Consider the following 27,185-nt stretch of genomic DNA (forward strand, 5'->3'; position numbering starts at 1 on the left):
AACAAACGACGAAGCTTTATTTCCCCCACAATAACTACAATACACTGCAGCACGACATGAACCACAATTCAATGCGTAAAAAAGAGAGAAAGGTGGCATCTCACGACCTCCCCGACTTAAAAAATCGATAGGAATGGAGGAAGGCCATGGCCCAGACAACCATGGAGGAGGGGGACCACGTGGCACACAAACAACCTGAGATTGGTCGGGGGGGGTTCCCACAACCACCGGGGTCAAACGTGGCACGGCAGCGCCGGCACTGACCTCTTGAGTCGGGCCCCCCCCCCAACCCCCCGCGGGGCATTTGGCCCACGGCTCCTTCGGCCCACGCCATAAGTGTTTCCGCCAACACTTAACCTCCGTTTGTCAACTTGCGACCGACAGCGACGACCGCCATATCAACGGTGACGGTGGTGGACAAAGCAGCAGGGTTGAAGCTGTTGGGGCTAAGGATTCAGTGGAATTGCCACGGGCTGCCAAGATTGCTTTCTGAACTACAAGAACCCCCACCGCCACGTTCCGGTGAGAACCCGACCCCTGGTGGACACCTTCCCCATTCCCTCCATCTACCCCACCCCCCTCCCCCCCCACGCATAGATCCAGGCGACCGGACAAAATGACCAACAAGGAACTTATCAACAAACGCCGGCAACTACTGCGACTGACCAACTATGGCAAAGCCTACACACGCGCGCGCGCGCGCAAAACGAGTCAAAGTGGAGGGGTTTATTTAACGTTCGACTCAAAACTCTGGGTCACGTCCGCGGCGACATCGTGAAGGAGAGAGAGCCTCCACTAAACACCAGCATGGACGCCAATTCTTAAGTAAAAAACAAACCGCGACAACCTACAAAAGCAGTCGAAGAGCGTGAAGTGGAGGGCACAAGGGAAAAGCTCCCCACCGTCACGCTCTCAACCTCGGCATCGGCCATCACCCTGCCAAACGCCCTCTGGCCTGGCAATTGCCAAAGACGCTCCTGGGCTCCGATCTTCTTGAAAAGGAGAGCTCGTGTGGGCTGACTTTAGCGGCACAGCCAATTCACCAGCAATTGCTGCGCGGTGCTCAACTCTGCGACTCTGCAACGGTGCAGAGGCCACAACTCCTGGGTCGACCCTGGGAGCGATTGCACAAGCCAGCACTGCTGACCTAACGCACGGACTGGTGGTGAGGTGGGGCGGGGGGGACTATGCTGGGCACGATGCTCTCGGGAGGGGCGTCCATCACGGTGACCAAAGGGGGGGGGGGGGGGGGCCCATGGGCAGTGCTTCTGCTGCCCTCCATCAAGGAACCCACTGCCCACAGCGAGCCCCGCTAGGAACCGGTTCCATGCCAGAGGCTGGCACGAGCGGTCGGGCCCGATCACGTTGTCCTGCGGTAACGAGTCGTGTGGAGTCGCCTGGTGGCGCCGTGCTGGGGAGGAGCGTGTTGAGCTGGTGTCGAGGCTGGCACCCCCTTGGGCCGCGACACGATGCGGCTGGGCACGGGGCCCAAGCGCTCCGCACGTTCATTTCCGCGTCGCCGCCATTGCTGCCATTCTGTGGCTGTGATATTCGCGGAAACTGGGCGAGGCAAGGGGTAGTAGGTAGATGTGGATGGCTGCAATTGGCGAGCTGGCTCTTGGAGCCGGGCGGGAGGGCTATTGTCCCCGTCTCACTTGCGGCGCCGCTTGTTCTTGCTTCTCGAGTCGCGGCCGCCGGAGCTCTTGCGCTTGCGAGAAACTGGCGCCGTCCGCTGGTCCTCCTCCTCCTTCTCCAGGATCTGCTTGTCGGCTGTGGAGAGACGCGTCGGCGCAGCAGGGCGAGGGGGGTCACAGGGTCGCTCGCCCATTGGCAAAGGGACAGAACCACGGGCACAAGGGAATACACAGAGACACGGGAAGTACAGGACACACAGAGGCAGGAAACAGGAGCAGGAGGACACATCGATATGGGGACAGAGGAGGACACGGCGCCAAACCCTGGGACTTATAGACATAGGAACGAGAACACGGGGGATCGTGGGGAAATAGGGATATGGAGAGACAAGAGACAGAGGGACGTAGACACGAGGACATGGAGACAACGGGACACAGAGGTAGGGAGACAGGAGAAGGGAATGTGAGAACACAGGGACACGTGCCCCCCGAGCACACCGAGACATGAGGAAACAAGAAGAGAGAACACGAGACTACAAGGTCACACGCGCACACGCACACACGCGCACACGCATACACGCGCGTTACCACCGCCACTCACCTCGCCGCGCCTCCTCCTCCAGCTCATCCCAGTCCTTGCCGCTCTCCTCCTCGCTGCCAATCGAGAACTCCGAGCCTGAGCCAAGAAACCAGCCGGACAGGGTAACGGCGTTAGCGCAAACCGCTCACAGCGGCCAGCAGGTGTAACTGGGAGAACGTGGCGCACATCGTCTCCATCTGTGAAGTCCGTCAGGGCAAGCCTGGGCGGACTTGTTGCCATGTAAGTATGTAGACAGTGCATACATTATCAGAGTTATGTTTTGTGTTTGCATTATAACTGCAGGTATTGTGGTCTATGCAAACATGACTCCTCGTAAACAAGGTGTCAGTTTTGTTGCTAGATAAAAGGGTAAAAAAACCAATTATCATTATGTAGAACTTCTTTCGCCACAGTACGTAGCCAACCGTGCCAATCGGAGGTGTGGCTGCGTGGGCCGACGTCCACTCACGCATAACATCGACGTCCACATGCATTCAGTCAATTCGTTATTTCCCTCGTGGATCTGGTGTAAAAGTCACGTGTAAAAGCATTCGCTCAAATAAACCGCGGCCGGGCGCTTGCGTGAACAAGGGCCGAGCCGTGCGCAGAGGGATGGGGGGCGCGGACGGGGGGGCGGGGGGAAGAGTCGGGGGAGGGGAATGCGCAACAGCGTCTGACCAGATTCCTCGATCTCCGACGAGTAGTCTTCGTCACTGTCGTCTACCTCCTCTTCCTCTTCATCTTCGTTCTCCGAGGGGTTGAAGTCCTCGTCCTCAATCTCGTCAGAATCCTGGTCCGAGCCACCGCCGCTGCCCTGCAGATGTATCCGCCCTCCTCGCGTTACAACAGCGCTAGCCAATCCACCATCACTGCGATCCACTCTGCAGGAACTCAACAGGCTCCAGCAGAGTGGATTCATCAACACAGCAATGATCAACGTTGTTGGGTTTAGATCGCGTTATTTATAAATGTGTCGTAACCCTCCACCGCCCGACACGGCCAATCAGTAAAAAAGTGTCACGTTGACAAAAGACAAATAGTTCACTGCTTTAGCCCACCGGTGTGTTGAAGCGTGAAACCACGACATTTACAATTTTTAATAGCACGACGTTTCGCTGGTAATTGCATCCAGCATCATCGGGCAATTCGCCAGAATTGAACTATTTGTCTTTTGTCAACGTGACACTTTTTTGCTGATTGGCCGTGTCGGGTGGTGGAGGGTTACGACACATTTATAAATAACGCGATCTAAACCCAAAAACGTTGATTATGAATAATATTGGTCGCGAAAAGCCTACGTGTTAAACACAGCACTGACCAACAACCACCTGGATAGACAATAGCAAGTATACGTGCCATCTCGATGTTATTTTTTAAGTACGAATTATTAGGTTGGGGATTTTTATTTTTGCCATCAGCTGGAACGAAAATAGTCTTGGGCTCACGTGTTCCTTACAATTTTTTCCGAGATCCGCAAACAAAACTTTTGCGGTTCAAACTCCACACAGGTACAACCGGGGGGGGGGGGGGGGGTCACAACCGCACCAACATCCTACAGAGCGGCTCAATGTGAAGACAAAAGCTTCAGCAGCAACCAAAAACGCAGATGGATGATTATATCAAACGATCAAGCTACTTAGGATCTGCAAAGCATATAATCACGGGACCATCTCGGCGTACTGCAAAAGGAAACCCCCTTTACACGTCAACATCACGCACAAAGCGAAACAAAAACTAACGTGAAAAATCGCACGCTCTGACCACTGCACCACCTGGCCACCAGGAGAGAGAAAGAGGGTTGGTGGATGGAAGGGGAGGGGTTGTGGGGTGGGGGGCGAGCGAGGGGGATGCCCCCACCATCCACCCCACAGTGTGCGGCTGACACGGCCACTCACATCGCTCTCGGGGTCCAGGAAGGACCAGCCGCCCTGGTCAAAGAATCCCTCGGGGTCATCCGTGATGGTCTTCATGATCTTGGTCCAGTTGAGCGACTGCACACCCTCCGTGTACTTGATGTCGCACGAACTGTTGACACACACGCGGGCAATACGACCGCCCCCCCACACCGGTCAAAAAATAAACCTTCACGTGCCGGCCACTGCCACGCAAACAAAATCGTTACCCCCCCACACCCCCTACCACCACTTTCTCCGTATCGCCGTTAACAGACCGCTGTTGGGCGAGCTGGCCAACGGCTTTACGCACTTGAGCCACTCCTTGATGGGGTCGAGCGAGTTGGTGGGGATGGCGTTGACCATGGTGACCTTGTGGCTGTAGTCCTTGTACACGATGACCATGTCGAAGTTCTTGAGGTGGAACTGCACGCGCTCAAAGTGCACGAGCTCCAGCTCGTCCAGCGTCACCACAAACGGGGGCTGAGCGCCGCCACCGCCAAGCAGGCGAGAGGGAGGGGGGGCGAGAGGGAGGGAAAGAGGGAGGGGGCGGGAGAGAGGGAGGGAGAGAGGGAGGGAGTACAACAATGTCCGTCAGATAGACAGAAGCTTCAGCAACAGCCAAAACACAGACGGATAATTAGAACGATCGATCAAGCTACTAGGATTCGCAAAGCTATAATCAGCGCGTTAAACACAAACTCTAACCGGTTCCGAAGACATACGTGTACGTCATCAGTTTTTCTTCCGGAATCGGGATTTAACAAGCCGTGCGGGAGGGGCGTGTGGCACAGTGTGGCACCAGCTATCGTAGACTGCGGCAGTCGTGTCGCATCACGAGTAACAAAGTCTTTAAAAACAGTGGCGCTGCGCCTCGCTAAATAACATTAACGCAAACCACTCCCGCGTTTCGAGATTCAACGGAGAACGGGACCACCCGCCCTGCAGTGAACGGGACACCCACACTGCAACTTGCAGAAGTCGCGGAACGGGGAACAGGGTCAATGATAAGATGCGCAGCACGGTACGCGTGTGCATGTATGCCGAACATCTTTCGCACCGTACGTAGCCGACCGGCGCGATCCGAGGGTACGGCACGTTGCGCGCGGCGCGACGGGTGCGGTGCAGGGGCTTACCCATTCGGTGACGTTCACCAGGGAGCTGCTCGTCGGCTGCAGCAGGGTGGTGCTGCGGTAGGGGGCGCCTTGGAACCTGCACGTGGACAGGGCACATAATCCTCCATTGCGGATAGCGACAACAACACACGTTCACGGCTACCGCCACCAACAACACACACACAGCTACCTACACTCACTTGCATAGCAACCACAAAGCCACAGCTACCATACAGACACCACAGCGACCAGATGATGGGAGGGGGTGTGCCATCCACTGACCCGAGTTCCCGGAAGGGCACCTCAAATTCCAGGCTCTCTTTGGTGATGTTCTCCACCTTCTCGATGAAGCTCTTGAACGCCGTCTTGAGCTTGTGGCGCAGCTCGCGCTCCATCTGAGCGGCGGACACACCGCCGCGGCGCCCGCGTTAGCGCAAGCGCGACGGCGAGGGGGCGAGGGAGCCAGCAAGCTCCACCGTGGCGGCCGTCAGAGCGCAAGGCGAGGAGGAGGAGAGCGTGCGACGGTCTCACCTGCTCGGCGTAGAGGTCGTCGCGGTCGTGCATGTGGTGGTGCTTGCCCAGATCCGTGGTGACCTCTCCCACCTCCGTGTAGAACTGCACATCCGTGTGCCGCTTCTTGCCGAACATGATGGCGTTCTGCGCAAACATGAGGGGTGACGGTAGACTCGAGCAACGCGCGACAATAACGCGAAGACGATCATGACTACCCGCTACGTTGGGGTGGGGGGGGTGAGGTGGTAATGACGGTGGAAAGTATGTATGTGTAGAACTTCTTTCACACCATGCATAGCCAACCGTGTCAATCGGAGTTGCGGGGAAAAGACAAGAAATTAAATATGGAATAAATCAATTTTAAATCTGTATGATTTCAAAGTCCATAGCTCCAGTGGCTTCCTAATATCAGAAGGCAAGAGCGTTTCAGATGGCTGTAGACTCGCATCTGAAAGCGCGTGATGCAGTGAAGGAAGTGGTAGCGAGTGTAGTGGTGGTGAAAGTGGCGAGTGTAGAGGAGGTGGTGGTGAGGGCGGTGAACAGTAAATGCGGTGGTAACGCGTACCGTGAGTGGTAGTGTAGTGTGGAGAGTATGGCAAGTGGCAACGCTCGTGATATAGGGGACAGCGAGAGATCGGTGCCACGTGGTATGGTGTGGCAAGGGAGGCGGCAGTGAGTGTTGTGTGGCGAGTGTGGCAACGCTTGTGATATAGGGGACAGCGAGAGATCGGTGCCGCGTGGTATGATGTGACAAGGGAGGCAGCAGTAAGTGTTGTGTGGCGAGTGGCAACGCTCGTGATATAGGGGACAGAGAGAGATCGGTGCCACGTGGTATGGTGCGGCAAGGGAGGCGGCAGTGAGTGTTGTGTGGCGAGTGTGGCAACGCTTGTGATATGGGGGGGGGGGGGGGGAGACCGAGGCCTCGGTGCTCCGAGTGGGTCGTGGGGGGTGCGGGGGGGGGTCAGCACCTTGAGGTGGAAGTGCAGCACAATGATCATCTCGCCGTCGCACGGCTGGAAGAGCGCGTGCTTGATGTTGTTGTAGAGGATGTCCACCTTGTCACCGCGCACAGACGTGTACCGGAACCCTGCTCACACAAAGATCCCCCCCCCCACACGTCCTTTAACATATTGTTGGGGCAAGTGCCTTTAACGAGCACCTTTCAAGGTCGGCACGGTACACGAGGGGGATGGTGGTGTGATTAGCACAGACCTTTGGCTCTCCCCAATGGTGATTACACACCAAATAAAATCCTCATTTAAGGCTGAGGTAACCTAGGGGAGGCCTAAACGGTTCAGAAATTGGTCACCAACATTAGCTGCGACGCTCACTCGCATGCACATGGGTCCCGCAGCCCATTAGCACGAAAATTCGGAATTGCAAATGATTGTCTACTCAGCAAATCATCAACAATCTGCCTGATCGCATCTCGGATGGCCCGCACCTGAATGATTGCTTGCAATGGGCGATCGCGACGCACAACCGAGGTGTATCTAGGCAGTGCAGTAAAGGGCATTGTTGAACCGTACTTATATACTCCTACGTTTGCGCTCCCCGTGTTCGCCAACCCTCGCTGACCAGCGTGGCGAAGTATGGTAACATAACTACTTTCCGCGCAGTGTCCGGGAGGTGCTCATCCAGCGGTGGGCTGACAAGGCGGCCGTACGTTTGTACAAAAGTAACACACGCCGGCTCGCGGCACAATGAGAGAAAACAAAGAGATTAAGAGAGACATATTTCCCATCTCGCACCGCATGATGGGAAGTATTTTTTTTCATCTTACAAGGTAAGGCCCACTGAGCTATAGAGGCAGTCCAGGGTTTATGGATGGGTTAGGTTCCTGAGAAATATCCGTAACCCTCATTTTCCGTATGTCGGAAACTGAACAATTTCCCCCACAAAATCAACGATAAAATACCATCGGATCATAGTTGTGACTCCCCTACCATTTTCTCTCAGTACTGTATCGCGCTTTCATCCGTTTTTTTATCGCTTCCTGTACCGTGTCGCTGTGCATACGCTCTGCACTTGCTCCGATTCTTTAATTTGATCGAATATCTACCCTAACGCTACCCATAATTAAACTAATGGAACATATACTGTACTGTACAATTGTTTATAAATACAATAAAACCTTGGATTGCGAGCTAAATTCGTTCAGGAAACGTGTTTATAATCCAAAGCACTCGTATATCAGTTGTGATCACGTGACGCTCGGCAGACAAAGCGTATGCACGTACCACTCGTATTGCAAGACCTCGCTCGTTTATCAAATTAATATTTATTTAAAAATTTTGCTCATCTTGCAAAACACTCACAGACCAAGTTACTCGCAATCCAAAGTTTTACTGTACAGCGAAGCATAGAAAATAGACAATTACATCATGCTACAAAAGAAAGAGACGATGTGGCGATTAGAGTATACTCATGGTAACAATGCAGCAGTGTGACTCTGCTATGCAGGACACCACTGCCTTGAGGAATATGCGGCTCCCGCTTTACGCCTCGCTCCGCTGTATTCATCCGCAACCTCGCCACGCTGCATTACTTGCGTTTACGTAACTGACGCAAACATTTACGTGTACGGTACTGTATAGATTTTTTTTTTTACATGATTTATGGGGCATTTAAAGTGGTATTTCCCTAAGTGAGGTCTTCCGTAACCCGGGGACTGCCTGTACAGGTCTTTTTCAGAAGCAACCTGGTTAAATATGATGGCTCAATGAAGCGGCTTATTGCTTGGAGATGTTTCGCAGCCAAATACTCTAAAAGTACGTTTCTAAATGTGGAGGGAAAAACCAGAGGACTCGGAGAAAAATCCAAGCGACCATGGGGAGGGAGACACATGCAAACTCCAAATATACAGGCGTCAGGGTCGGGATCGGACCCACGACCCCCTGCATACCACGTGAGAGAGATAACATCCATACCCTCACCAACTCCCACCCCCTCTCACCGTTGACGTGCGCCTCCAGGAATCCCTGCATGCGTTTCTGCGCGATGTTGGGCCGGATGTAGAGGTCCTTGAGCTTGGGGTTGCTGCGGTTGGGGTTGATGACCAGCGTGTCTTGCTTCACTATGCCCTGGTGACCACGAAGGCAGGGGCAGCCGCAACAAGCACAACGGGCGCGCACGGGGTCAGGGGGTCACGATCGCACGAGGCACACGACGACGCAAACTAAGCGACGCGCTGTGACGCAATGTGCAACGCGACGCCGCCCCGACAGCGACACCCTACCTCCATCTCCTTCTCCTCGGCCTCGCGAGTCTTGTAGCGCTTCTGGACCTCCTTGATGATGCGGAAGGCGTTCTGCAGGTTCATAGCGGGCACCACCACCTCGCCGGGGTTCTTCAGGTTTGACGCCCGATACGTGCTGCCAGGAACAAAGACCTCCCATGTAGCCTTGGACTGTTGGGGCAAGTGCTGTTAGCGAGCACCTACGGAGGCCAGAACGGCACACGAAGGGGTGGGTGGCCGGCATCACGCCCGGCCGCCTTTGTCTCCCCGGTGGCGATGTTAACACACCGCACCAAGTACTCATTTGAGGCCGAGTCGATCTAGGGGAGGCCTAGGACCAATACAGATAATCGTCACTGGTGTTGGCCGTGAGCGTGAATCGAACTCGGGTCGCTGGGCTTGTAGCACGGCACGCTAACCGCTACGCTACCGCTCCCAGGAACGCACACACACGCCCGCGTGATGCCGCGTGTACAAGCCAAAGCATTACACACTAACACATTACAGAGCACACCATGCGTGCAAGTTGACGCGTTACACAAAAGCGTTGCTCTGTGCATGCAAGCGAACAACACATTGCATTAAGGGCAAGTTGTACTATGCATACACGCTAACACACAACAGACAGCACGCCAACAAACCACAAACAGAATCCCCGTGGCTAACAAACCACACGCATAACCCCGACGTCAACACACCACACGCGGTGCGCGAATGCTACGCAGCTGTAGCAGCCCTGCAGGGGTAAGGCGCCCGTCGTTCGCACACTCAAGTCCCTCGCTCGCTCTCTCACATCTCCTTGAGGAAGGTGGCGTCGGGGTTCAGGAAGACGCTGCCCTCGTTGCGACCCAGGGCGCTGCCCGGGCAGAAGAAGTTGATCCTCAGGTAGGTGTAGTCGCCCTCCACCGATGTGCTGATGTTCTGTTGGTGGCGTGCGGTGTGCGCAAGCGGGGCGGGCGATGTGTGTTTGTGTGGGTAGTGTGGGTGAGCAGTGTTGTCGAGTTGCGTTTGTAAATAATGTTGGCGAGAGGGGTGCGTGTGAGCAGTGGGGGGTGGGGGGGACGGGGTAACGGTAAGGCAGTGGTTAGCGTGCTGCCCAACAAACTTGTCAACCCGAGTGCAACCCCCACTCACAGCCAAGAACCGTCGCGAATATCTGAACCAGTCCTGGGCCTCCCCCCCCATAGGTCGGCTCGTAATTAAAGGAATACCGAGTGTGGTGTGTAAACATCAGCACTCGGGAGACAAATGCAGCCGGACATGGTGTTTTCACCACACACTCGTGTGCCATACCAGCCTTAACAAGCGCACGCGAACAGCATGGCAGCCGTGCGTGTGTGTGTTAGTGCTTTCGAATCGGGGATCGAAGCCAGGCTGTCATTGCCGCGAGGCACAAGTGTTACCACTGCACCACCTAGCCGCGCAGGCGCGTGCGCGAGTGTAGGGCCGCGCCCCGTAGCCCCGCACCTTGACGGTAGAGATGTGGAAGGGCGTCGCGATGCCGAACACCGGCAGGATGACCGTCTCGTACTTCTTGTCGATGTAGATTTTGTTTTCCCGGATCTCGGGCTCCTTGGGCACCAGGGACGCGTTCTTGTACGACACGTTCGACTTGCGAGCCCTGCGGGAAGCGGAGTGTGCGTACCAGGCTCGGCGGGACATTCAGGGAGAGGTCGCCACGCTGGCTAGGAGATGTTAACTACCTCGCCTGGTATGCAGGAGGTCGTGGGTTCAATCCTGACGCCTGCTGTATATTTCGAGTTTGCGTGTCTCTCATCATCATCACCATGGTGGCTAAAAGATGTTAACTACCTCGCCTGGTATGCAGGAGGTCGTGGGTTCAATCCCGACGCCTGTATATTTGGAGTTTGCGTGTCTCTCATCATCATCATCACAGTAGCTAGGAGATGTTAACTACCTCGCCTGGTATGCAGGAAGTCGTGGGTTCAATCCTGACGCCTGCTGTATATTTGGAGTTTGTGTGTCTCTCATCATCATCATCACGGTGGCTAGGAGATGTTAACTACCTCACCTGGTATGCAGGAGGTCGTGGGCTCAATCCTGACGCCTGCTGTATATTTGGAGCCACATCTTTGAACTATCATGTGCGATTGACAGGTCGCTTCTGAACAAAAGCTATACACAGCTCAGTGGACATTTCCTGGTAAAAGAAAATTGATTACTTTATAGTTTAGTTTGAGATCGATATTCGAACCTTATGGCGGGCCCCCGGGGTGCCATAAAAGCCCCCGGATCTCGCATAAACTGCGTTGCGACGTCATTTTCACGTCTGTTGAAGGCGAACGATACGGCAATCTATCACTCCCGACGAGCTCTACGGTTCATTAAAGCGATGACAATAAAGGACCATCGAGTTTGACGGTGTCCTGCTCTGCCTGAGTTGTGCAGAGATTATTTGGCGAGTGACAACGATTGCACAGCCGGGAATAAACAATCTATCAATCAGTAAATTTGAGAAAAAATACAGGCACACTGAAAAAAAAGTCATTACAGGCCCTTTTCACTATTCACAATATAGTTTTTGTTAGCGCAACGCGTGCCCCCACACACTCGGTGAACGCGTGCGTACCACACATACATGTGCGCGTGTACTGACTTCTGCGTGTGCGTGGGTGTACTGACTTCTGAGTGTGCGCGTGTGCTCACTTCTGAGTTTGCGCGTGTACTCACTTCTGCGCGTGTTCTCACTTCTGAGTGTGTTCGTGAACTCACTTGTGAGTGTGTGTACTGACTTCTGAGTGCGTGTGTGTACTCACTTCTGCGTGTGCGCGTGTACTCACTTCTGAGTGTGCGTGTGTACTCACTTCTGAGTGTGCGCGTGTACTCACGTCTGAGTGTGCGTGTATACTCACTTCTGCGTGTGCGTGTGTACTCACTTCTGAGTGTGCGTGTGTACTCACTTCTGAGTGTGCGCGTGTACTCACTTCTGAGTGTGCGCGTGTACTCACTTCTGAGTGTGCGCGTGTACTCACGTCTGAGTGTGCGCGTGTACTCACTTCTGCGTGTGCGCGTGTACTCACTTCTGAGTGTGCGCGTGTACTCACTTCTGAGTGTGCGCGTGTACTCACTTCTGAGTGTGCGTGTGTACTCACTTCTGAGTGTGCGTGTGTACTCACTTCTGAGTGTGCGTGTGTACTCACTTCTGAGTGTGCGTGTGTACTCACTTCTGAGTGTGCGTGTGTACTCACTTCTGAGTGTGCGTGTGTACTCACTTCTGATTGTGCGCGTGTACTCACTTCTGCGTGTGCGCGTGTACTCACTTCTGAGTGTGCGTGTGTACTCACTTCTGAGTGTGCGTGTGTACTCACTTCTGAGTGTGCGTGTGTACTCACTTCTGAGTGTGCGTGTGTGTACTCACTTCTGAGTGTGCGTGTGTACTCACTTCTGAGTGTGCGTGTGTGTACTCACTTCTGAGTGTGCGTGTGTACTCACTTCTGCGTGTGCGTGTGTACTCACTTCTGAGTGTGCGTGCCACCCTTCTGTTCCGTGAGCCGGCGTTTCGCCTCCTCGTTGACCTGCGCTGCCAGCTCCTTCTGGTGGGCTCGCCGCTTCTCCTCAGCCGTCATCTCATTCTGTACACACACACGTGCGCGCGCACACACACACACACGTGCACAAAGACACACACACGTGCACACTAATCAGAGACAGCGTCAACATTCTAAACTGTAAAGTATTTTTTCTTTTCCCAGGTAAGGCCCACTGAGCTATGTAGCTCTTTTTCAGATGCAACCTGGCCACAAACGATAGCGCAACGAAGTGGCTTATCATCGTGCAGAAATGTGGAGCAGCCAAATGCTAGAAACGCGTGATGTTAATTCTAAATGTGGAGGGAGACACACACAAACTCCAAATATACAGCAGCAGGCGTCAGGTTCGGGATCGAACCCACGACCTCCTGTACACCAGGCGAGGTAGTTAACATCTCCTAGGCATCGTGATGATAATGAGAGAGAGAGACGCACAAACTACAAATATACAGCAGGTGTCAGGGTCAGGATCGAACCCACGACCTCCTGTATATTAGGCAAGGTAGTTAACATCACCACTATTCACCACGGCTATAGGAAAGACACTTCACTCCGTGCCGGCAGCACCCACGCAGTCTCAACAGCGGAGCTCCCCCTTTTAGCCTTCAACAAGGTTGCACTTTATTTTGAGCGTAGTTGCAATTTACTTTGCTCAGTCGGTTTTAACCACCGAGGTCGTGACAGGTACGGATGCGTACAGGTGCGGGTGTGGTATATACAGGTGTGCGCATTTGTAGAGATCAAGATGTGTACAGGTGCGGGTGGTGTGTGTACAGGCGTGATGGCGATGACGCCTGTACCCGCGTGGTGTGTGTACAGGCGTGATGGCGATGACGCCTGTACCCGCGTGGTGTGTGTAGAGGTGTGATGGCGATGACGCCTGTACCCGCGTGGTGTGTGTAGAGGTGTGATGGCGATGACGCCTGTACCCGCGTGGTGTGTGTACAGGTGTGATGGCGATGACGCCTGTACCCGCGTGGTGTGTGTAGAGGTGTGATGGCGATGACGCCTGTACCCGCGTGGTGTGTGTACAGGTGTGATGGCGATGACACCTGTACCCGCGTGGTGTGTGTACAGGCGTGATGGCGATGACGCCTGTACCCGCGTGGTGTGTGTACAGGTGTGATGGCGATGACGCCTGTACCCGCGTGGTGTGCGTGCAGGTGTGATGGCGATGACGCCTGTACCCGCGTGGTGTGTGTACAGGTGTGATGGCGATGACGCCTGTACCCGCGTGGTGTGTGTACAAGTGTGATGGCGATGACGCCTGTACCCGCGTGGTGTGCGTGCAGGTGTGATGGCGATGACGCCTGTACCCGCGTGGTGTGTGTACAGGTGTGATGGCGATGACGCCTGTACCCGCGTGGTGTGTGTAGAGGTGTGATGGCGATGACGCCTGTACCCGCGTGGTGTGTGTACAGGCGTGATGGCGATGACGCCTGTACCCGCGTGGTGTGTGTACAGGCGTGATGGCGATGACGCCTGTACCCGCGTGGTGTGTGTACAGGCGTGATGGCGATGACGCCTGTACCCGCGTGGTGTGTGTACAGGTGTGATGGCCATGACGCCTGTACCCGCGTGGTGTGTGTACAGGCGTGATGGCGATGACACCTGTACCCGCGTGGTGTGTGTACAGGCGTGATGGCGATGACGCCTGTACCCGCGTGGCGTGTGTACAGGTGTGATGGCGATGACGCCTGTACCCGCGTGGTGTGTGTACAGGTGTGATGGCGATGACGCCTGTGCCCGCGTGGTGTGTGTACAGGTGTGATGGCGATGACGCCTGTACCCGCGTGGTGTGTGTACAGGTGTGATGGCGATGACGCCTGTGCCCGCGTGGTGTGTGTACAGGTGTGATGGCGATGACGCCTGTACCCGCGTGGTGTGTGTACAGGTGTGATGGCGATGACGCCTGTGCCCGCGTGGTGTGTGTGCAGGTGTGATGGCGATGACGCCTGTACCCGCATGGTGTGTGTGCAGGCGTGATGGCGATGACGCCTGTACCCGCGTGGTGTGTGTACAAGTGTGATGGCGATGACGCCTGTACCCGCGTGGTGTGCGTGCAGGTGTGATGGCGATGACGCCTGTGCCCGCGTGGTGTGTGTGCAGGTGTGATAGCGATGACGCCTGTACCCGCGTGGTGTGTGTGCAGGTGTGATGGCGATGACGCCTGTACCCGCGTGGTGTGTGTACAGGTGTGATGGCGATGACGCCTGTACCCGCGTGGTGTGTGTACAAGTGTGATGGCGATGACGCCTGTACCCGCGTGGTGTGTGTACAAGTGTGATGGCGATGACGCCTGTACCCGCGTGGTGTGTGTACAGGTGTGATGGCGATGACGCCTGTACCCGCGTGGTGTGTGTACAAGTGTGATGGCGATGACGCCTGTACCCGCGTGGTGTGTGTACAGGTGTGATGGCGATGACGCCTGTACCCGCATGGTGTGTGTACAAGTGTGATGGCGATGACGCCTGTACCCGCGTGGTGTGTGTACAAGTGTGATGGCGATGACGCCTGTACCCGCGTGGTGTGTGTACAGGCGTGATGGCGATGACGCCTGTACCCGCGTGGTGTGTGTACAAGTGTGATGGCGATGACGCCTGTACCCGCGTGGTGTGTGTACAGGCGTGATGGCGATGACGCCTGTACCCGCGTGGTGTGTGTACAAGTGTGATGGCGATGACGCCTGTACCCGCGTGGTGTGTGTACAGGTGTGATGGCGATGACGCCTGTACCCGCGTGGTGTGTGTACAGGCGTGATGGCGATGACGCCTGTACCCGCGTGGTGTGTGTACAGGTGTGATGGCGATGACGCCTGTACCAGCGTGGTATGTGTACAGGCGTGATGGCGATGACGCCTGTACCAGCGTGGTATGTGTACAGGCGTGATGGCGATGACGCCTGTACCCGCGTGGTGTGTGTACAGGCGTGATGGCGATGACGCCTGTACCCGCGTGGTGTGTGTACAGGTGTGATGGCGATGACGCCTGTACCCGGGTGGTGTGTGTACAGGTGTGATGGCGATGACGCCTGTACCCGCGTGGTGTGTGTACAGGTGTGATGGCGATGACGCCTGTACCCGCGTGGTGTGTGTACAGGCGTGATGGCGATGACGCCTGTACCCGCGTGGTGTGTGTACAGGTGTGATGGCGATGACGCCTGTACCCGGGTGGTGTGTGTACAGGTGTGATGGCGATGACGCCTGTACCCGCGTGGTGTGTGTGCAGGTGTGATGGCGATGACGCCTGTACCCGCATGGTGTGTGTACAGGTGTGATGGCGATGACGCCTGTACCCGCGTGGTGTGTGTACAGGTGTGATGGCGATGACGCCTGTACCCGCGTGGTGTGTGTACAGGTGTGATGGTGATGACGCCTGTACCCGCGTGGTGTGTGTACAGGTGTGATGGCGATGACGCCTGTACCCGCGTGGTGTGTGTACAGGTGTGATGGCGATGACGCCTGTACCCGCGTGGTGTGTGTACAGGTGTGATGGTGATGACGCCTGTACCCGCGTGGTGTGTGTACAGGTGTGATGGTGATGACGCCTGTACCCACGTGGTGTGTGTACAGGTGTGATGGCGATGACGCCTGTTACCCGCGTGGTGTGTGTACAGGCGTGATGGCGATGACGCCTGTACCCGCGTGGTGTGTGTACAGGCGTGATGGCGATGACGCCTGTACCCGCGTGGTGTGTGTACAGGCGTGATGGCGATGACGCCTGTACCCACGTGGTGTGTGTACAGGTGTGATGGCGATGACGCCTGTTACCCGCGTGGTGTGTGTACAGGCGTGATGGCGATGACGCCTGTACCCGCGTGGTGTGTGTACAGGCGTGATGGCGATGACGCCTGTACCCGCGTGGTGTGTGTACAGGCGTGATGGCGATGACGCCTGTACCCACGTGGTGTGTGTACAGGCGTGATGGCGATGACGCCTGTACCCGCGTGGTGTGTGTACAGGCGTGATGGCGATGACGCCTGTACCCGCGTGGTGTGTGTACAAGTGTGATGGTGATGACGCCTGTACCCGCGTGCGCTCCTGCAGAAGATTTGAAGTCCGCACGCCTCGCCCCAGCAGGTCCTTGGCCTCGTTCTTATCATCGTCGTCATCCACCTCGTCCTCATTCTGGAGTGACCCACAAACACATGGTCACACGCTCGGGTCATCATCAGAAGCAGCGTCATCGGTCAACATCATTGTCATCAGCGGCGTCATCACCGTCATCTTCTCAATCGGGATTACACGTAGCAATCATCGTGCCCCCCACCCCCAACGCCCCTCCAGCTACTGGCTGGCAAAGTGTTCAATTTGGCCAACTGCCGAAGAGACAGCTGCCACTGTGGGTGGGGATGGCCTTTCAAATATGTTGCAAGTCATTTGTCGCGTGTAACTGCTACGAGACTCGCCGGCGTAAAGGAGGGCGCATTATACTCTTAGTTCTTTCGGTAAAGTCACGTAGGTAAAAAAATGAAATTAAAATTAATAAAAATAAAACAATAAAATCACGACGTTTTGGAGGCAACACAAGTCTTCGTCATCAGGTGGGACCATCACAGCCAGATTTGCTGCATCAAGTGAGGGAGGGATTCAAGATGCAAGCTCTTAAGTACCAGTTAAGGGGGGAGGGGAGGGGGGGAGCGGCTTATCAGAATGTGGTAGCCAATGAACGGAACGTATCGGGAGGGGGGGGCGGGGCTAAAAGAGGGACGGGGTACTCGTGGACGTGTTTGTGCGCAAGTCACTCTGGATGTACATAATAGAAAAGGAACGAAAATGCCCATGTTTATACCAGTGTTGGCTGACAATAAAGAGAATACTGTTAAACGCTAGGGATGTTAACACTCGGTAAAGTAAAATAGTGCCTGTCAGATAAGATGGTCCAAAAATGTCAAAAATGAATCGCTGTCGATAGCATGGCAGCCAAGGTTGTTGGCCGGAAACCTGAGGGAGCGTTCGCTCGGTCACTCGGCCGCTCGTGTGGGCGGCCGGAAGAACCTCACCTTAAGGAAGACGCCCACGTTCTTCACCTTCTTCTTCACGGGCGTTAGCACCGTGGCCGGGCCCTCCTGCGTGCCGTCAAGTGGAGGTGAGGAGGAGCAGGGAGCAAAGCGTTAGGTTGAGACAGACGGCAATAAACGGCGACACACGCGACAAACGTCTTACATCGGGGGATGAGCAACCTCGGGACGCCGCACGAGCACCATAGGGGCAAGCGAACATTCGGCGAACGTTCCAGGCGGGCCCGTTCCACCGCAAAACATGCCATCCCCCACGCCCGCGTCATAGCGAAGACGCGCCGTTCGACCGAGACCCCCATCAGGCCGAGGACGCTCGCCACGCGATTGCGACGAAACTGCAGCATGGGCCGGGGGGCCGCGTGGCATGCGCCGCGCCCACCTCGTTGATCTGCACGGTGTCGGCGATGAACAGCGAGTAGGCCTTGTCCCTGTCCGATTTGGTCTCCTTGTTGGGCACGTTGCACAAGCCCAGGTTGATGTTAAACACCATCCCTGCACGACGACACGGGCGGCACAGCTCAATCACCGGCACGGCCACGCTCGCCTCCACCACCGCCGCCGGTGAACAAACGACGGGGCAGGCAGGCTACATGAAAAGTCACATTTTCCTATTGCACGAGGTCGGCTGCTCGGATTTTCATTCTCTGCATGCTTCTATACCGCTCAACCTCGACTCCTGCCCTGCACCAGTGGCATCTCCATAGCCCTCATGCTTTTAAGCTTCTACGGCAAATGTCTATAAGCTTCTGGGGTTAAAGCTTGGGCGATTGTTGCCACCGGTTCAGGCTGCCTTCCTCCCCTGTCTAGGCTTTCCCATGCCTCCCAATCCTCACGGATCTGTGCATTTTTTAAAAACGTTCATCAACTATGCTACCCGCCGTCACCAGCCTGCACTGACCCAGCATGGTGAAACATGGTCAAACAGCACCCCGGAAACACAAGCGGCGGTCGGAAGGCCCTCATCCAGCGGTGCATTGACAAAAGGCTTACACGTGTACAGAACACATTTGACACTATCACTGCGAGGTGCAACAGGGTTAGTTGCATCGCGCCGACGATTGTGACCGAGCAGGGGGGAGCCGGTCGTGAGCGAGGTGAGCGAGGGTCACAATGGGTAAAGCGTCCGCTCCGCTGGGCGAAGTTCGCCAGGGGTGAGAGCAGCGTTTGCTCGTAACCGCTCGGCGAGCAGAGCACATCGGTCACGAACCTTTTCTGAGTTTCGTCTGGTTCTTGCCGTTGATGACCAGAGACCCCTCCCGGAACTCTATCCCCATGCCGAACCTGCGGGGCACGCACGGACGCAAACAGCAGATCACTCGCAGAACACGTGACGTGCCCACAGACACCTTTTTGAAACCCACATTGCTTGCATCACTCCAACAACAACAACCGCCATTCGCCACTAAGTGGTGGTGGTGGTGACGTCACCACGGCACTTGTGCCAGGCTAGGTGCACTTTAAGGCAACGTGAAGTGTCGAACGGCCGCTGGCAGGTCACAGGACGGACCCAGGTGGCATGGGTTGGACTGAGATGACTAGCAGATGCACCACCTGTGCCCCCCTAGTGTGCCAACAACATCCACACACACTCAAAAGCATCTCCAATGACACCACGTCTAAGCTAATTTCAATGACACCTAATGTCACACAAGCAGTTTTTTGCTCCGATTCCTATTTGCTTTATTGCTGTAATTTATTTTTATTTATGTTTGTTTCTGCCATTTTGGTAACCCAAGGTAACTCTTAGCAGATGAAATTCACATCCTGGTGTCTTGAGTCCTCACCTGGTTAAGCCAAATAAACCTGACTGTTTAAAAGTTACATCCAAACAAAATAATCTCCTCTCTTCTGCACACAGAGACCTCAAAGCTCAGGCTCGTGGAGACGCTGTGGGTTCAGTGGGTTCAGCTGTATGCAACACCCAGGGCCCCTCCCCAAGGTCACACTCACCCGAGGTTTTTGGAAAAGGCGTTGGTCAGGTCGGAGCGCTCCTTCTTGACGTAGTCCAGCGTGGCCTGGTAGACTTCGCACAGTGCCGCACCTGCTCCCGCCCAAATAAAAAAGACAAAGATCCCCACATATCTTCTTGGTTCTTTCGGTAAAGTCACGTAGAAGGGAAGTAATAACATAATAAAAATAAAATACAATGAATATGCTAAATTCCTCTTGATATGCACATTATTTTGTTAAGGTGCTCTTCTTCCACCTCCAACTCAGCTTATATATAAGCTCCTAGCTTGGCAGTGTCTCATTCTTCACCTTAAGACGGCTGCTTGCGTTGTAGCCGAAACGTCGTGAGAATTATTTTGTGTTTTATTTTTATTATTTTATTACTTCCCTTCTACGTGACTTTACCGAAAGAACCAAGAAGATGAATCCCTGCAGTCACGAAAGCTTTAAATCGAAATCCCCCACATAGCCTAAACAGACTGTCCAGACAAGTGCTGTTAGCGAGTAGCCACCTATGAAGGCCAGTACGGCACACAAGAGGGTGGGTGGCCAAAACCACACCCGATCGCCTTTTGTTTCCCCGATTCTCCCTTAGTTCGGTACGAGTCTAACTAAGGGAGAACCAGGATTGGTTCGGATAATCGTCACTGGTGCTGGCTGCGAGCGAGAACCGAACTTGGGTCAACGGGTTTGCACCACAGTGCGTTCACCACTGCACCAAAGCTCCGCACAACACCCACACACCGCAACACACACTCACACATACCACACCCCAACACTCTGCTACACGGCCAGAACACACCCACACAACACACCACCACACAACACACGCTCATAACCACAATCCCACCACCCTACATGGCACACAGCTACACCACAACAAACCCCCACACACACAACACACCACCACACGCCCATACCCCAACACACACCTACACCACAATCCCACCACCCTACACGGTACACAGCTACACACCACAACAAACCCCCACACACACACACACAACACACCACCACACGACCATACCCCAACACACACCTACACCACAATTCCACCACCCTACACAGCTACACCACAACAAACCCCCCCACACACACAACACACCACCACACGCCCATACCCCAACACATACCTCCACCACAAATCCCACCACACCACAACAAACCCAGACACGCACGGATGACAAGCGCACCGTCGCCGCTGTCCCCACCCCCAGCTGCACGCACCTTGCTTGAGTTGCGCCAGCATGTGCTCCTGCACGCCGAGCAGGAAGGTGTAGGTGTCCTGCATGGCCTGCGTGGGGTCCACCATGAGGGTGCGCACCACGTTGGCGCAGTACGACTTGTAGCGCACGCCCAGCGCGCACACGATGGCGCCAAAGTGCATGTGGTTCTTGTCGCTGCGGAGGGGCAAGGAGGGGGGGGTTAGAATCGGTAATGTTTGTTTAGACTGGAGGAATCCGATGGGCTGTGAAGCTCTTTTTTCACAGGTGTCGAGTATGGGGCAGATCGGGGAGGTCACAGGGACGAAGGGGTCATGGGTGAGCGGACAAACCCACGGCCGATGCTACCACGCGCACACACACAGTGCCACACACAAGAAGCCATTAACAGGTGCCACAAAGACAAAGGATCCCCCATATAGCCTTAGCAGACTGTTGGGGCAAGTGCTGTGAGCGGGCACCTATGAAGGCCGGCACGGCACACGAGGTGGGTGGCCAGCACCACGCCCCACCGCCTGTCTCCCCAGTGGCGATACTCGCACACTACACCAGGTACTCATTTGAGGCCGAGTCTAACTAGGACTGGTTCAGATAATTTGTCACCAGTGTTGGCCATGAGCAGGAATCGAACTTGGGTCACCGGGTTTATGGCCACACACAGAAGTGCACACACCCAAACACAGTCCTACCACTGCGAACACAGCCACGCCACCACATCCAGCCACGCAAATACATAGCCACATAAGTGCCACACACATACATGCACAGTCCCACCACCATGCACACACAGCCACACCGCACACACTGGCGCATGGGATTAATAATTATTTCACGGAAGCTCCCGACTACACGCATGACCTCGGTGACTCTCTGGTGCCTCCTCGTATACACGACGGGCTCTCTATCCCTTGTGCGAGCCACTGGATCACGGGGATTTGGGGTGGGGAGGAGGGTACAGCCACTGCTGTCGGTGGCGCTCCCAGCCAGGCATGGCCCTCACCTGACGGCGCTGTACTTGAAGTTGCAGCTGGCGCCGCTCTGGATGATAGGCGGGTAGCACATCTCCACGGAGGAGGGGTCAGCTCCCGCCAGGTACTTCTTGTCTTCGATGGCTTTCTCCACGCCCTCCGCCAGCTTGCTGTGACGCACCTTCTGCTCGCCAGTGACGCAAGGCACGGGCGCACGCACACACGCACACACATGCCGCAAGCCAGCACGGATTGAGAATGCGGCACCACGATAACGAGCAGACACGTGGACGTCTCTTGTGATGGGTTTTTCACATAATTTCAAGAACTTTATTATAGTTGCCACTACGCAAGCGCCAATGAGGTCCCCCACAACATAAAACCCTATCCATATGAGGCTGATGACCACTGCACCTAGTCATAATAAGGGTGAAGCCGGTCTAGAGTGTGTATTTGTCTCACCATTGCCTGTCAGTTGTCCACATTATATCAATGTATTGAGAGTGGGCTAAGCCAAAACGATAAAAATGCAGTTCTTCTGAACCGGTGGTTTCGCAGAATGCGTAAAGCCGAGAGGTTTTGTACGTGCAATGGACATCTTTGTGTGTTTTTATAAAAAGTGGCTCTCTGCTGCTGGTGCTTTCCCGGACAACCCTCGCAATGATTGTGATAATTATCAATGACCTATAAACTTTTGAACGAGGACCTCCCCCAAGCGGTCACCGTCTCTCATGATCAACCCCTAGCTTCGCCAATTCACGCCAGTGCTGTGAAGCATGTCCGTGTTCACGAGTGCGCCCACAACCGCGTGTTCTCACGCGCGCACGTCTTTGTTCATACATGCTCGTCTGTGTTAACACGCATGCTGCCCGTACCTGGTCCATGTCCACCACCTCCATCACCTTCTCCTTGAGGTACTTGCTGTAAACCTCCGAAGTGATCAGCGCCGCTTTCTTGATCAGAGCGAGCTCCCCCTCCTCCTTCACGGCGATCATCAGCGCCACCACGCTGCTCACGTCCACCTGTAACGACAACGGAGAACAATCACGCACGTGTGCGGATTCTTTAATGAACGGCTCTTTCCAACATGTTTTTGTCCTCAGAAGTGTTTAATTGGCGGTAATCATGTCATCTTCCATGCCGCACGAGGAGGCGACGTCACATGGCGCGCGACGTCACACGGCGCGCGACGTCCTAGGGAGGCGAGGTGTAGGGCATGGTGTGTGATGTCATCGCCTTGGCTGAATAGCTTTATCGAGTTCCAATACTGTTTTTTTTTGGTAGCCCTTTGATCGATTATGCATGTATTCTACTGATTAAGTCTATCATTGTTGGTTGCGTAGGGTGCGAAATAAGTTCAACATACATAGAGTAACACAACTGCATATTAAACATTTAATTTACAAAGGACTTTAACGGAAATTATTCCCATGTTACAGAGATGGATTGAATCCACAGAAGAATTCCATCAATAATCGTGGAAACTGATTGTGACAGTTAATCAAACTAAGGAATTGTTACACACCTAAAAACATCTTCATCCGATCTCCCATCGAGTATAAAAATTCAACACGATAGAAAGTGGAATAGCCCCATCAACTAGGACCGTGGTTAATTAACATTTTAGGGGTGTCCTGGAAAGTTTTGACACGCTACAATTTCATCTCTCGCCGTGCATAAAAAGGTTGCTTGGAGGTGGATTCAGTGGATGAAAACAGGGATTAGGTTAATTTTGCGGTCATAAGCGTGGAGATGACACGATCAAAAGTCGATTGCGAATAAGTCCAATTAAGCTGGCAGGGTTTAACCTTCATATATGTACATATACAATGGGGTTATCAACTTTTTTCCAGAAACAACCCCCAATTCTGAACAGTTCACATCAACGGTTACGACTGGTGCTGGGTCGGCGCTCCCCGCGGGCATCTCGAGACCGAGAAGGCCGCCAGTCGCAACGCTGACGCAGTGGGTTTGCGACGCCGGGATTCACGATGACGCGCTGTGCCACGCGGGCCCGACAGCGTCGCTGTGCACGAAGCGAGCCGAGCCATCGCGCCACACGCACGCACCTTGTCGAAGCCGCCCTTGGAGAGCGAGTCGTGCCAGCTTGTCATGAAGCTGCCGGGGTAGCCGTCCTTGGAGAACACGCCGATCGTCTTGCCCTCCTTGCTGGACCTGATCTCCTCCAGCAGCTTGTCAAAGTTCTCCTTGTTCTCACTCTGGAAAGCATGACCATCATGGTCAAAATCGTCACAATCGTTACAATTGTTTAAAAATAAATATATATTTTGGCATCATGTCATCTCACGAGGTGGAGACATTTTAACTGCACTCTCACAGAGAGCAGGCTCTTCTATTTACACTGGTGACACACCTTTACAATGGCCTGCAACAATTGCCCGTGGCTTGTCAATGCAAAGCACATTTTATAAAGCAGGAATTTAATCAATTAAGTAAAAAAAAGGAAATTTAACACGATGGTTGTTGTGTATTTAATGGAGACCAGGCAGAGACCATTAACTCACTGCGCTTGAGAACTCGGTCAAAATTCCCAGCTGGCTGAAACCCGGGTTTCTCAGTGGTGCAGGCTCAATGTCCTCACACTTGCGAGCCACTCGGTGACCTCACCAAGCGAACATTTCAGTCTCAACTCTCAAGCGCGATAACCGTGGCTGCCAGGGCCGCGATGGTGCCACCACCCACCTTGTCCCGCACGAGCAGCGTGACGGGTGGCGCACCGCTCGAGTTCTCGCTGCCTTTGCCGCTGGCGAGCTGGCGCAAGAAGTCCACCTTCTTCTTGCTCGCCATCAGCACAATCTTCTCGTCGCACAGCACCATGACTGTGTCCGTCAGCTCGTAGCCAAACAGCCATGTCTGGGTAACAAAGACAAAGATCCGCCGTATCGAATTAAAAGTGCTCTTCGTAAGCACCTATGAAAGCCGGCACGGCACCCAAGGGGATGTATGGCCAGCACAACACGTTTGGCTGCCTTTTGACTCCCAAGTGGCGATATTTACACATTCCACCAGGTACTCATTTAAGGGTGAGTCAATCTAGGGGAAGCCCAGGACTGGTTTAGATGACCATCAGCGGTGTTGGCCGTGAGCGCTAAACAAAACTCAGGTTGCTGGGTTCGAAGCGCAGCACGCTAACCACAATACCGCTCTCCCCACATTGCATCGGCTCACAAACAAGAGCACAGACAAGCACACTCACACAGACACGCACGCACACATAGCATGTTGCAGGGATTGTTAGAAGTGTAATGATACACTGCCACACTGAACTGGAGAGACACTTCTTCCATACTGATGATTTTTACCAACAATTAGATGTTCAAACCGAGGTTGTTTAGCCACCGAGCTGCATCTTCCCGAGGATCCTTCACGCTTGTGTTGAGAACAGCGCGGCTTCGACTTGCAAGAGACACGCACAGCCCCGACGCAGAGGACAGGTACCTGTAACGCGGTGGACTTAGAGTAGACCGTCTCCTCGTCAACCCCGACTGACACCACGATGGCGTCCACCTTGCCAAACTCATCCTCCCCTTTCTGTGGAGAGAAGCGTGACACAAGAGAGGAATGGTCACATCAAAGCGCCGTTAAATCACAGCGACGATAGATCCACTGCTCCAAGTCAGCCTCTCCTCAGCGGCTCCACACAGCCTCAAGTAAAGCGCCCGGGAAAGCCTGAAATTGGGCCAAAGATGCTTTTTCTGGAAAACCACGAAATGTACGCAGGGTAATACAATTCCCACAAAACCCTGCTAACTTGTAGATGCTCCGTTACTATGGGCTTATTCTAACACAAACCTTCTTAAACGCCTTTACAGCGGGCATCAAGGAGCCCATACCGTGGCTCGCTCGTCAGTAGACGGCTGTACAGCGAACGGACCAGTCGCCATCTGCGCACGTGGGAGCATCCTCTGGGTGCTCCGGTTTCCTCCCATATGTAGCGCACTCATTAAGCTCGCCCGATAACATGTTAAAACTGAAACCCAATGCATGGATATATATGTAAATTACGATTACTATAATTGACCTCACGATGATGGGTCGATTAAGAAAGATTTTTATGTTGAACAAAATCGTGCACAATTGTTTTTTTATTCAAGTGGTACGGGGCAGAGTTAAGAGATCGTGCTTTTCTTACTACAAAAAAATCCCCCGTATAGCCTTAACAGACTGGAGGGGCAAGTGCTGTTAGCGAGCACCTATGAAGGCCGGAACGGCACACGAGGGGGTGAATAGCCAACATCACGCCCGACCGCCTTTGTCTCCCCAGTGGTGAGGTTTACACACCGCACCAGATACTCGTTGGAGGCTGAGTCGACCTAGAGGAGGCCCAGTACCGGTTCAGATAATCGTCACCGGTTGGCCGTGAGCGAGAATCGAACTTGGGTCGCCGGATTCGAAGTGCGGCACGACCGTTCACTACAACACACTTACAGACACCCAAGTTTGATTCCTGGCAAGGGCTTATAATAATTACACTTAACACGATTGTTGTTTTTGGGTAGTGTTATTTTCTAATAGCTTATGCCTCAAAAGTATAGACAATGGCAATTATTCCCCACCAGGTCACGAGGGGAGTGGGGGGTCCTGAATCTAGCAGTGGATTGACAAAGATCCAGACAATAAGCTTACACTTTCCATTGGCACGGCACATTTAAATTTTGATTTAAAGCTTTCATGACTGCAGGGATTCATATTCTTGGTTCTTTCGGTAAAGTCACGTAGAAGGGAAATAATGAAATAATAAAAATATCAAACAATATAAAGTCATTGTTTAGTGTTGTATATTTTTTTATTTCATTATTTCCCGTCTACGTCACTTTACCGAAAGAACCAAGAATACTGTGGCTTTGTTAATGATTCCGAAATCATTTGGAGCGGATCTCTCTCTCCCTCTCTCCACCAGGGGCGTAAGGATGAATGCATTAATATCACACTCGTTCTCACCATACACGATTTTTTTTTAATTTAACGTATTAGCAGCTTTAACCAAATGCAACCTAAAATATTGGACGTTGAGAAATGAAGCGGTGGGAGCGGTGGGATTACTTAGAATTACACCGGGACGGGAAGACGAACACGTGGAGAGGAGACGATTTGTCGGGCAGGTTGACACATCTTCACTGAAAGGAGTGGCCTGTTGTGAGGGTGCCGTCCCTCGAAGGCATCAGAGACTAATGAGGGAGTAGCAGCTCAAGGAGGGAACACACCGAAAGATTACATTCACCATCGAGACGCAACGATCTGCAATTGCGTGCGCGATTGCGGCATTCTGTAAACAAGAGGGATGGTAACGTCTCGTAAATTCCTTCGTGTCGCCCCCTTCCCAAGTATAAACAGAGCAGATTGTAGGGGGCAAGCGATGTTTGCGAGCGCCTCTATCAAGGCCGCAGCGACACACGAGGGGGTGGGTGGGTGGCCGCCTTTGTCTCCGCGGTGGCGATGTTGAACACGCCGTACCAGGAACTCATTTGAGGCCGAGTCGTC

General features: G+C 54.0%; 1 protein-coding gene across 1 annotated transcript in view; it reads right to left on the reverse strand.

Moving 5' to 3' along the window:
• Nucleotides 1-27,185, reverse strand: part of SUPT16H (SPT16 homolog, facilitates chromatin remodeling subunit) — a 28,679-nt gene continuing 1,494 nt past the window's right edge. Inside the window, exons 2-26 of the mRNA XM_061576041.1 lie at nucleotides 25,143-25,235; nucleotides 24,387-24,557; nucleotides 23,753-23,902; nucleotides 22,559-22,705; nucleotides 21,716-21,867; nucleotides 20,720-20,892; nucleotides 19,493-19,583; nucleotides 18,750-18,823; nucleotides 17,922-18,034; nucleotides 17,525-17,590; nucleotides 16,551-16,649; nucleotides 12,450-12,565; nucleotides 10,440-10,593; nucleotides 9,766-9,893; nucleotides 8,973-9,108; nucleotides 8,691-8,817; nucleotides 6,703-6,821; nucleotides 5,753-5,878; nucleotides 5,504-5,616; nucleotides 5,243-5,318; nucleotides 4,420-4,589; nucleotides 4,110-4,239; nucleotides 2,893-3,028; nucleotides 2,236-2,310; nucleotides 1-1,770 (exon numbers count right to left, since the gene is read on the reverse strand). Coding sequence (XP_061432025.1) covers nucleotides 1,652-1,770; nucleotides 2,236-2,310; nucleotides 2,893-3,028; nucleotides 4,110-4,239; nucleotides 4,420-4,589; nucleotides 5,243-5,318; nucleotides 5,504-5,616; nucleotides 5,753-5,878; nucleotides 6,703-6,821; nucleotides 8,691-8,817; nucleotides 8,973-9,108; nucleotides 9,766-9,893; nucleotides 10,440-10,593; nucleotides 12,450-12,565; nucleotides 16,551-16,649; nucleotides 17,525-17,590; nucleotides 17,922-18,034; nucleotides 18,750-18,823; nucleotides 19,493-19,583; nucleotides 20,720-20,892; nucleotides 21,716-21,867; nucleotides 22,559-22,705; nucleotides 23,753-23,902; nucleotides 24,387-24,557; nucleotides 25,143-25,235 — 3,054 coding nt within the window. The 3' untranslated portion in view covers nucleotides 1-1,651. The remainder of the gene's footprint in view (nucleotides 1,771-2,235; nucleotides 2,311-2,892; nucleotides 3,029-4,109; nucleotides 4,240-4,419; nucleotides 4,590-5,242; nucleotides 5,319-5,503; nucleotides 5,617-5,752; nucleotides 5,879-6,702; nucleotides 6,822-8,690; nucleotides 8,818-8,972; nucleotides 9,109-9,765; nucleotides 9,894-10,439; nucleotides 10,594-12,449; nucleotides 12,566-16,550; nucleotides 16,650-17,524; nucleotides 17,591-17,921; nucleotides 18,035-18,749; nucleotides 18,824-19,492; nucleotides 19,584-20,719; nucleotides 20,893-21,715; nucleotides 21,868-22,558; nucleotides 22,706-23,752; nucleotides 23,903-24,386; nucleotides 24,558-25,142; nucleotides 25,236-27,185) is intronic.

The sequence above is a fragment of the Lethenteron reissneri genome, chromosome 60 (assembly GCF_015708825.2).
Source record: "Lethenteron reissneri isolate LAM-NWPU_2019-01 chromosome 60, ASM1570882v1, whole genome shotgun sequence".
Taxonomy (NCBI): domain Eukaryota; kingdom Metazoa; phylum Chordata; class Hyperoartia; order Petromyzontiformes; family Petromyzontidae; genus Lethenteron; species Lethenteron reissneri.